This window comes from Tachypleus tridentatus, chromosome 3, assembly GCF_004210375.1.
Source record: "Tachypleus tridentatus isolate NWPU-2018 chromosome 3, ASM421037v1, whole genome shotgun sequence".
Taxonomy (NCBI): Eukaryota; Metazoa; Arthropoda; class Merostomata; order Xiphosura; family Limulidae; genus Tachypleus; species Tachypleus tridentatus.
Window position 1 is genome coordinate 8,269,277 of NC_134827.1, and position 12,318 is coordinate 8,281,594.

The following is a 12,318-nucleotide window of genomic DNA, read 5'->3' on the forward strand; positions in this document are numbered from 1 at the left end:
CTGACATATATTTAGAGGCAGAGCTAAGATGCTTATTGAGCATAGATATTAAGCAAAGTTTTACGAAACTGATTAATGAAAACCTCATCAATTTTCACATTGAAGGTCAGTTGAAATGCAATTATTTTGGTCAAACTAACGTATTTCTTTTTTGTTAATAGTGTGGCCAACGTTGTTTTCATGAGCCACAGTTATAGCCACTATGAAAAATAAGTTGCCCACCCCTGGTATAGAGTCTAAAAGAAAAGGCAACTCGGGACTTACAATGCTAAAATCTGGGTTTTCATACCCGTGGAGGACAGAGGACAGATAGCACATTGTGTATTATCAAATGGCTGGATTTGACTGTCATTCTTACAAACCACCTCCGATTCTAAAGATTGGACGCTTTTTACAGTAACTGGGTGTTAACCGTGAACCTTTGGATTTACAGTTTGAGAACATTTTCCATAGGCTACACCCAGCCTACATAGAAACAAACAACGAGAAACTGTTGTAGATTACTTAAGTATCATGGGTGATGTTTTAATTATCTTTACAATGTGGTATATTTACAAGTATATGGACGTCCAACCACAAACGTTGAGATTAGTCCTATGCATATATAATAACAAGCGGCTATACTTGTTGTTTATTCTCAAAATATATATTCAGTGTTTGAAAAAGACACTGTTAAATAGGTTTTAAACCCTACAAAGGTCACTAGTGTTGTATGGAAAACACGCCAACTTTTCTTTTTCTGTTTTAATTTTAAACTGTAAACATTATCGTTTAGCAAAATGTTTCAAACGTGCATGCTTTGGTAAGCGTTTTAAATACTATCCATCAACGTTAGAACGTTGACCTTATTTATGAGTCAACTATAAGTTGTAGGTTATTCCTCTTGACATTTTCATGTAAGTTTAGACTTGACTTAACGGGATTTCAATGTCTCACTAGTCAATAGATATAAAAAAACGCTCATTTATCTCTATTTTTATAGTAAAACTAAACCATTATTAGGTAAGGTGAGTAAAATATACACTCCGAGACAGCTGACCTCACGTGGATAAATAAATGGTTGTTGACTCTCACGGGTTGGTCGAGCTAGAATTGGAACAACAGTGGTCACACCAAATCGTGCAGTCACCTCTTGCATCCAGGCACAGTTCCACTGACAGATTATTTATTGTTTCTATGTCTCATGTTTCTCAAGTTGATAGCAGAATTACTTTAAAACTTACAAATTCGCCAGTCTACCACTCCAAAAAGAGAAATTAATAGTATGATTGCACGACTGTTGCATATATTACTGTTCCACATTTGAAATTATTCGGAAGTGCTTGTTTATACTTAGCAGCGGAGCCTACAATAACTCACTGGTAGTTTTAAAGGCTTTTAACGCTAAAACACTAGATTTAGATCCCCGTGGTAAGCACGGCGCTGACACACCACTGCTTACCAACAAACAAGTAATCTAGGGTTGGTTTTAACTGTGAGCGTGAAAATTAACATTTGCTCATGTCCGGGAGTATAAAAACTTATTCTCATTTTTATTCATTTCTGCTTTTCAAGCATAGTGTAATATTTACATACTGCGACTATTTCTAAGAGATCTTTCTTGGCGACTGCAACATTTAACCTTAAAGTTATGACATTTCTCTAAAAGGCATCAATTTTCATTTACCACTGTGTTCTTATTGCTGTGTTTATCTAAAGATTCGTGGAATTCAATTGTTGTTTTCCCAAAATTTTCTGTGATAACATAGGGATAATTTTATCAAACTTTTCTTTGATAATACAGTAGTAATTTTATCCAATTTTTTTGTGATAATATAGTGATTATTTTGATTTTTTTTGGTGATTCATTAAAGTTAGAAAAATATTTACACTACCCAACTATGTTTTTCTTTCCTTAACAATAGAATTACCATTATTGTCCATTATCGGATTTTTAAATACATTTCTTAAAGTACTTATATACCAAATTGATTCTGGGTATATGATATTCTTGGTTACAGAGTTTCTATTAACATAGGGGTCACGTAAACCAAACAATTACACTAAAATACTGTCAATATTTCAGGGAAATTAATTTCAATAATTGTTCTCGGGTTTTTCTGCATATTGTACACATAAATGGATAACGCCACTCAGTGTTTGGTCATCTTTTTATACTGAGTCTAGTGACAGGTGTTAAGACTATTGCGGTTTAAGTTTAAAGTATAAAACATAGGCGAAATCAAATACGTTCGCTAAATAAAGAATTACTTCTCGTATTCTGATTTATTCTTGATTTAGGTCAAGCATTATCTCGGATTATGGATGGTCTCAAATAAGGCTTTAGATACGAGTTGGTGAATCGTATCAACATTCAGTAGAAGCGCGAACTTAGCAACTTGACTGGAAAGTGGGGCATATTCCGCAAATAAAACGTCTGATAATAGATACGCTTACATTTTCAACATTGCATCTTTCAGAAGCGTTCGTTGCCTCTCCAATAGAAATTCGAAATTTTGTGTAAAATAAAATTATACAAAGGCCTAAAAACTTCAAATAATTTCGAAGACGAAATGAAGTAAATAATGAAGTTCAGCCTTTCAAGTGATTGAGCGGAACGATACTTTTAAAACATTTAAGTAATAAGTCTATTAAATAGAAGTAAACGCAGCTCACTTTCTTTCTTGTGTGATAATATTTAACACACGAATATTCAAATCAAAAATCGAAAAACATAGAAATAGTTTCATATAAGATTGCATACAATATAGGAAATAATTATGAAAACAGTGAATAAAATGCAAATATTAAGATTTTGATCTGCTAAGGTTACTTCGTGCAACTGATTGAGGCGAAGTTTGTTGTTTCATTAGGACTTGTTCAGAAACTTTTAAGATGGTACGTAAAAACAGTAAAAATCAGTATTCTTTAAAATACAATGTTAAGTTACTCTTTACTTGATAAGTCAGAAGGGGTCCTATCAATGGCCTAGTTTTCAATGTAGGCGTGAACGTAACCTTCAGAAGGAAAGGCGTGCGGTCTATGGAAGCAAGGAAAGCAGCGCTTTTCCAATATATTTAATTTTTAAGTATCATATTTTAAATATGATGTTATGAACTTACAATTGATTCACACCGAATCTGGACTAAAACTCGGAACATCCTTCCTTTTTTGAGTTTAGTTTAGTTTTGTTCCTATTATAAAAATATTTATTTCTAGCTAAAACATTTTGTTATATAATAAATTCTTTAAACTATAAAATGCTTCTTTTATGAATAATTTTCCGAACAAAAAAATTCAAATTTATATTTGTATTGTTTGTTTTTAGAATTTCACGCAAAGCTACACAAGAGCTATCTGCGATAATCGTCTCTAATTTAGTAGTGTAAGACTAGAGGGAAGGCAGCTAGTCATCACCATCCACTGTTGGGCTACTCTCTTACTAACACATACTGAGATTATAACTCCCCCATGGCTGAAACAGCAAGCATGTTTGGTTTGACGGGGATTCGAACCCGCGACCCTCAGATTACAAGTCGAGCGCCTTAATCTTTTCTTTCGATATTTGGAAACTTTTGGTGTTTTTTTCATTAGCTGCACCTCGCGCTTGTGGATGTTTGTTACGTCTGTGGTGTTACGTGATGTGCAGGTACTTCAGGCATTGTTATATTTTGTATGCATATTTTTTTCTGATTTGAATATAGTTTCAAAAGATTATAGGAAATATTGTTACTGTAATATTAAAAGCTTAACAGTGAAAAGATTGGTACAGTGAGTTTTAGTGATAAAGAAAGCATCATCAGAAATGATAAACCAATGCTAACTCTAAGCCTGATTGGAAGAACAAAGCAGTTCGTTTGAAAATTCAACGTAAACCACAAAATTAATGACAGTTATTATTCTCACACGTACTAGTAAATCCTTATCATGTCATTTCCACAGAGACAAGACTTGTTGTAAAAGGATTATACTTCCTGAAAGACAGTAATAGTATATAGGGAAAATGTATTCTCCTCTTGAAATCAAATGAAAAATACTAGTACATTACACAACTTTCTCAATTTTATTTGTCACCCCCCAGTGCACAGCGGAATGTCTTAGGACTCCCACCGCTAGAAATCCAGTTTCGATACTCGTGGTGAGCAAGCAGAGATAGTTTATTGCGTAAGTTTGTACTTAATTACAAACAAATAGTTTTATTTTGTAATAATGTATTCCAATATTGATAAACGACTGTTTAGTTGCAGTTACTCCTTCTTTCTCATTTATCTACGTGTATGATTCATGAGTTTCTATAATTATACACAGTGTTGTATATTTCACACAATCAATAAGATCATCTGGGTAATATTAATACAATGAAAATGCTAACCTCAGTGGAAATAAAGATGGCTATTAAATTTATGAAACATTATGCTGATTAATTGTATCTGTCGCAGTCTACGTTCACTGTCAAGGTAATCCACTTATAACACTAAATTATCATTACGCCAGAAAACAAAATCCAATAGTTGGCAGAGGGTAGCGATGACTGTCTGCCTTCCTTCTAATCTTTAACTGCTAAATACGGAAGGATAGCGCAGAGAGCCTTCGTGTAGCTCTGCACGAAATTAAGAAAAACAAAAAACAAAAGAGAAAATATAAACGTGTTTCTCGATTGTGGTAATCATTTGTAAAGTAATTCTAAACTTTTTGTGAATTAAAGGCTACATATCAATTAATGTGTCTCATGGCGTGGTGATAGCTTTGCGTGTTAAATAATCTAAGGAAGCAAAATAAAGAGCAAAAAACTAAGAAACATTGTGTTTTGTTTTTTAGCTACTATGTGATTGAATTAATGATTGAATTAAATATTATTAAGAACAATGATTTTTTAAAACCCACACGAGTTTTTTAACGGATATACGTAGTATAACTTTTGTTTATTTTGTTCACAACGTTTTACCACGTTTATTTAGCATTACCACGTGGAATACAAAAGCTGAGATTAACAGAAATTAATTTTAAAAAAGAATCACGTGAGAATCTGTGACAATAGTAATCTAAAATCATGCGACCATGCAATTGCAAACTTATTAAAATAAAATTTCAATTAACTTTCAAATTTAGAATAAAATATAGAGAAAGCTTTTATTATTGAAATTCGTTCAATGTATAAGAAAGAAGGAAGTGATTAAAATAGTATAAATAAACACTTATGTATGTGTTAAGAATAGGATTATGTTTTCTTATTAACGGGACTTCTTTTATGTTTCTTCTGTTAATGTTCTATTTTCTCTGCTGAGGATTTTTAACTTAGAAAAATCAAAAGAATAATTGTCCCTAAACATGTGTTCAAAAACATGAGATGGAGATTTGAAATGCTCACGCAGTTAAGTAGAAAGTTGTTAACTTGTCTCATCACCAATATAACAGGTTTGTCCTTCCAGTAGCACAATAGAAACAGGTTTCGATACCCGTGGCAGTGGGCAGCGCAGTGATATCTTATTGTGTAGCTTTGTGCTTAATTATAAACAAAATAACAGCTTTTTCAATCCGTACATTCAGTTTCATATTCATTTACTGAGGTATCATTATCCGCATACTTCTGGATAGCAGTTGACTAAGTTGTTTTCTAGGTAAATTGTACGTTAATGCCAAATTTATACTCTTTGTCTGTTTTTAACCAAGTTTTTTATAGCATGAGATAAATTTGGGATAATCCGGAAAACACAAGAAACAGCGATATATTCGAAAGAATAATTTTCTGTGTCATTTTGTGGCTTGTATTAAAAGGTGCTGATCGTATATATAAAGTCACAAATTTCAACATCGAATATTTAGAAAGGAAGACAACCTTAGGTTTCAGTTTTGTCCACAAAACAGTTTCCCTCTCACTGTTATTAATAAAGTAATTGCTTCCTTCGAAACCTCTTGAAAAGTTGAGAGCAAAGTAAACAAATGTATCTGTTGCCAATCCTTTTAAATAGGTGAAACAAAACTTAAGAATCAGATTAAAATAACACCAAACTTCCCTTTCCAAGTCAATGAAAATATGAACAAAAACGAAGATTTTTTAAATAAAATTCCCCAGTATTAAGACATAAACCCGATAATAACAGGAGAAGAAACAGACTATTTATTAGTAAAATAAAACTATCCTACAAGTAATAAATACCCAGACACATCTCTATATGTGTTTGTTTGTTATTTCCCCAGACATTCCTAATTTTATGTAAATATATTTCGCATGACATACTTTATATCTATTATTTTATGTTACTCTTTTTTTGTTTAGCCATAAATAAGTAAATAATCCGTAAATTCACACGGATTAATATGCACATGCATATTTTTTAATTTTAAAATACATTGCTAGATTATGGAATGCTGATTTAAATACCATGACATTCTTTGCTGTTAAAACTTGTTTACTTGAGAACGATCGCAACAGTGATTGATATGTCTTACCTGTTCTAAACATAAGCTTTACTTACTGTAAAAGCTATAACTTGTAATAAAACAAAAGAAACAATTTTTTTACAATGCACAAAAAATTGTTCGATTTTAAGTGATATTCACGTAAAGTTATTTGCCAAAGTTCTTTAGTTATAGAAGAGCAAAACGTAAAAATTAAGCTATTATAGCCCAAAGGTTAAATTGTTTCTTTCTAAATTAACTGCTGCTTGGAGGCTTGAGCTTCGGATCGTTCCTTTAGTCAACGACACTCCCCCCTGTCGTGTTGCTGCGACGTTAGGAGACGATTATCCCTCATTTTTCCAACATAGATATTATGGTTTAACTTGGATGTGATGCTTAAAAGTATATCTGGTATGGCTTAAAGCAAATTTTTTTTATTAATCAATATATTTGCGTTTAAAGATTTGACGTGTTAGCCCTTTATTTCTTTTGTTGTGACACTAATTATAGTATAAACTAACTTCATTAATGTTTGACACTTAATACAACATAACACAGGGCCGGCATGACCAGGTGGGTTAAGGCGTGAGACTCGTAATCTGAGGGTTTGCATCCCCGTCGTGCCAAACATACTCGCCCTTTCAGCCGTGGGGGCGTTATAATGTGACGGTTAATATCACTATTCGTTGGTAAAAGAGTAGCCCAAGAGTTAACGGTGGGTGATGATGACTAGCTGCCTTTACTCTAGTCTTACACTGCAAAATTAGGGACGGCTAGCGCAGATAGCCCTCGAGTATATTTGCGCGAATTTCAAAAAAAAAAAAAAGCATAACATAACCTCATTGATGTATAAGACATGATGATGTTCTGTTATGAAAGACTCAGTACATAGATAATCTTATTACGAAAGTACACTCTCTAAAAAGATTAATTTTAATGAATTATAAAATTAATAAGTTTATGGGTACTTTATTGTAAATATTTCTACACGCCAGGCTCGGCATGGTTAGGTGGTTAAGGCGCTCGACTCTCTCTCCCTCGTTATTTGAGTATATAAGTGTGTATACCCAGGAGGGTCAGGTACACTTGACCTCGGCGCTCGACTCATAATCCGAAGGCCGCGCTTTCAAATCCCCACCAAACATCCTCGCCCTTTCAGCCGTGGGAGCGTTATAATGTCATGATTAATCTCACACACCTAGGTTAGCGGTAGATGGTGATGACTAGCTGCCTTCCATCTAGTCTTACACTGCTATATTTGGAATGACTAGCGCAGATACCCCTCGTGTAGCTTTGCGCGAAATTCACAAACAAACACATCTACACGCCGTAACATAGACTCACGAAATCATAAGTATCATAATTTGTCAATGATATATTTTTAATATGAATATCTGTCTTCTGATAGGTGCCTTCAAAATACCTATAGATAAATGCCTTCTTTTTTTTCTTCTCGAAAACAGGATAAATTTAGTCTCATTCAATTTTCACGATCTTGTAAATAACTTCGAGTGTTTTATTTCGAAAAAAAAACAACAAATATTTTTTTATTGCAAAGATTAGCTGTAGGGAATCTGTGTGATGCATTAAGTCAACTGAATTTCAATCGTTTTCCGAAAGCCATCTTACCTTACGCTTTATAAATACTACTTTGTTTTTCACACGTTATATTTTTTTCTTGTGATTTTGCACGTTTTAATCACTGAGCGGCTTGAGACAGTAAGGCGCATGCGCTATATAATACGTTAGTGTGAGAGACCGATTTTCTAGGATAGCATACAATTTAGTTATTAACACTGTTAGCGTTCGAATAATGTATACGTAATTCTAAGAGCTTATGACTGAAAGCAAATAACGCATTTATGTTTCAGACTAACAACAGTTGGAGACCAGAATTTGAAGTGAAAGCTCTAATTTACATATATGGATATTTCTCTTGTAACACTATGAAGCAAGAACAACTTGTATTCCCCATTAGTTTCGTTATATTTTTTGAAGATGAAAGAGAAGATCCTAAACGTTGTTATTTCTATTCGAAGTAGTCCTACCGATCAAACTGGTTTACAAAAGCTAACTTCAAAGACCTGAATGATACTGGAAGTTGATGGATCATTAGAATACTCGCTTATTGTTATTATTACACCAATTCTTCTAAAATAATAGGAAAAATCGTTCGTAAGTATTCATTCATGTATTTTTGAACAGTAAAATCTTACAATATTTCGATTATCGTTAAATAATCCAGTACTATTATTAATGTTTTAACACATTATGTTATAATTTATGTTCCACCTGTTGAATTATACCTTTCACTTTTGGATGTGGTTTTTGCTATAAAGTAGATAGGAGCAGTGAGGATCTATCATGTAGTTACGTTAGAGAATAGATATGGACAGTGGGAATCTCCCTTGATTGTGGTTTCACTAAGAACTAGATAAGGACAGTAGGAATATTCCTTGACTGTGGGTTTGCTATAGAGTAAATAGGAACAATGAGGATTTCCCTTGCTTGTAGTTTCGCTGAAGAGTAGACAGGGACATTGGGAATCTTCCTTGGTTGTAGTGTTTCTACAGAGTAGATAGAGACAGTGGGAATCTCACTTGATTGTTATTTCTCTAAAGAGCAGATAGGGACAGTGTAGATATCCTTTGATAGTGGTTTCCATGGACAGTAGTTAAGGACAGTGGAAATATCCCTTGGCTGTGTTTTCTCTTGAGAGTGAATACAGACAATGGGTATCTCGTTAATCCATTCACGCGCAATACTAATTAAATGAAGGTACATTTCACTACTTTAAGAGAACCAATTTTATATATTATGTTGATTTGTGTATTTCTTTTTAGCTTTTCCTAAGTGTAAATGCATACACGTAATAAATCTATATAATTAGGGTGATATATAAACATTTTACAAATATATAAATACAAATCATATAAGCCAGTTAATAAACTTTAATATACAATAAAAGTGAAAAAAGAAAATGTATTTCATCGACTGCCTTATTCATTGGGGTAAACGTTAAATTTCAGTGGTAATGTTTTCTATTGTTTTACAATAAGTTTTATTTTATTTTATGATAAGCAAGTCTTTACAATATTTTATTGGTAGCTTCAAACTGCCTTCAATCTTTTTTATTTTTCATATTTTAAAGTGTTTTAATGAAAATGATTTGATCTCTTTTTTTTTTCCTTCACTAAACAATTACAAAGGCTGTTACGAATAAAATCTTTCCAATGTTTCAAAGTGAAATTGAACAACAAACACAACGAACTTGAAACTGCAACACTACTTCTATAACAATTCATATTTTCATTAACATATAGAAATTAATTAAAACAAATTATCAGTGAAGGCAGGTACTAATCTCTTGAAGATATTTGGACGCATCCTATGTAAAATATACTGTGTAATACATAAATATATATACACACATATACGTATTGATAATGTGCTTGATAGCAAAATATGCAACCTAATTTTCTTTATAAAACTGTGTACAATACTAACTGACCACGTGATAGAAAGGTTGTTTAACGCCTACGCGAAACCAGAATTTAAACTTTCTTAATAAGTATACATTAATTTTATGGTGATACGCGAACTAAGTTTTGTAGTTGAACGTCACTGCTTTTGAGAATGATTTAAAATAAGCCGGGACCATATTTTTATTTTATTTTTGTTTCTCAGTGGAACATTCTGATATACAAATATTTAATATTTAATTTCTTTGGTGCATATCCGTGTATAGAAGACACTTTAATACCAGGAATAAATGATCTTGTAACACCAAATTGTTTTTATTTAATTGGACACTGAACAAACCGTAACTCTAAAGAAGCTGCAAAGCCAAATGTTCAGTGTTGTCCAATAAAATGAAAACAGTTTAGTGTTATAAGATTGTTTATTATTTGTGTTATTTACATATAACTTAACCTGTTGAGTTCCGTTTGTATTTTGTTTTAAAACAATGTATGTTTATATATTGTATATATACATATATATGTATAAATTAATTGAAAAGTTTCTAGCTGTAATTGAATTCTGGTTCCAACACTTTTCTGTAGAAGTTGCCAATAGGCTTATTACTGATTAACCAGCACATGGAAGATTATTATCAATTATGAAACGTTTAGTGTAAAGTAACGTTGTAGAAAACGATACAAAGCTTCCAAAGTACAAACGTCTCAATTATTTAAGCTGTAAACAGGTTCTAATTTCCCAAAGAACTAAGGTGGACAGTTTTTGCTTTATAACATTGCATACTATATTGTTAAATTTTGTGTTTTTTGACCAATGTGTTTTAAAAATCATAAAAGTAGATACAATTTAGACGGTACATGAGGATTATACTACATTGTTTTTACAAGTGGTAATGCTTTCTTGAAATAAGAAATTGGAGTACAGTGGCGTTGTTTGAGCATGACGAGAAAAGTCAGAGCTTTATACATTTTTTTAAATAATCATTGCTTTTTTTTAATAATAAAGCAATGATGATTTCATAAAAATGTATAAAGCTCTGAATTTTCTCGTCTTCGTGGTCTTCAAGACTTTCATCTCCATTTGGAACCAACATTGAACTGTACTTATACGTTCAGTAACAGATCCTGGCTGATGTTTCGTGTAGTTTCGGTAGCTTTTCGTCCAAGTTTGAAGTCGTATAGGAAAATGAGATGAAAGTCCTTCTTGTGCATGCTGCCTTTGGGGTTGCGAAGCTTACTCTGAGTACAGTTGAAACAGCAAACAATTAAGACACCTTATAAGCGACAAACGTTGGATTAAACCAACCAACCAACCAACGATAAGTTACTCAGTATTCAGTTTCTAAATGTAATCGTGAGAATTCCGACATTTATTTCTGGATAACCCAATAATTATAATGAGTATGAAGCAATAATTTAAAAAATTCTTACAAATAATTGTCATTACATATACGTATCTCCTATCGTTTGAAATATTTTTTTTCTAATTATTTCTATTCCTTCATACTCATTATAAGTAATAGGTTGTCCAGAAATAAATGTTGGAATTCTCATGATGACATTTAGAAGCTGAATATTGAGTAATTTATCGTTGGTGTGGTGGTTTAGTCCAACGTTTGTCGCTTACAAGGTGTCTACCGTTTCGCAACCTCTAAGGCAACATGGACAAGAAGGACTTTCGTCTCATTTTCCTGTACAACTTCAAACTTGGATCAGTCATGGATCTGTTACTCAACATACAGGTACAGTTCAAAGTTGGTTCCCTTATGGAGTTGAAAATCTTGAAGACCACAAAGATCGTGGAAGGAAGCCATCCTTAGATGAAAACACATTAAGGGAAGCAGTTGAGACAGACCCCTCACATAACAGTACGTGAGCTTGCAGAAAAGCTAGACACAAGCAAATCAAACATTGTCAACCACCTGAATGTGATTGGAAAGAAGAAAAAGTTACATAAGTTGGTTTCGCATCAACAAAATCGGTGAAACTTGTCAAGGATGACGCTCCAAAATTTGAACGAATTAAAAATCGAGGTTCTGCTTCATCCACCTTTTTCTTTAAACCTTTCTCCTGCAGATTTTCATTTTTTCAAGCACTTTAACAACTTTTTGAACAATAAACTCTTTCAAAACCAGGCGGCTGCAGAAGAAGCTTTCAGGGAGTTCATTAACCACAGAAACTCTGATTTCTACAGCAGGGACATAAACAGCATCGTTACACGTTGGCAAAAGTGTGTTGAAGCAAATGCTGCTTACTTTGATTAAAGCATGTTTTACAACACTGGTTTATACTTTTCCAAACTTTGTAGTTCAAAAACAACATCTATTTCTGGACAACCTAATATTTGAGTTTAAGGATTATGTTATGTACAAAATTACAATAAACCGGATAACAAATACGAATAGGTAACCATGAATAATAAAAAAAAGATATATTCAAGAAAATTACATACGACCATTTG

The 12,318-nt window shown here is 32.7% G+C and overlaps 2 protein-coding genes across 3 annotated transcripts in view; both read left to right on the forward strand.

Annotated features, from left to right (window-relative positions):
• The window catches only part of LOC143246295 (polycystin-2-like protein 1), a 66,143-nt gene extending 57,614 nt beyond the window's left edge, over positions 1-8,529 (forward strand). For both annotated transcript variants that reach the window (XM_076492764.1, XM_076492765.1), the window contains exon 16: positions 8,250-8,529. In XM_076492764.1, the coding sequence (XP_076348879.1) occupies positions 8,250-8,420 (171 nt within the window). In that variant the 3' untranslated portion in view covers positions 8,421-8,529. The remainder of the gene's footprint in view (positions 1-8,249) is intronic.
• Positions 8,421-12,318, forward strand: part of LOC143246296 (cytochrome P450 4c3-like) — a 69,396-nt gene continuing 65,498 nt past the window's right edge. Inside the window, exon 1 of the mRNA XM_076492771.1 lies at positions 8,421-8,553. The gene's annotated coding sequence lies outside the window, so the exon portion shown is untranslated. The remainder of the gene's footprint in view (positions 8,554-12,318) is intronic.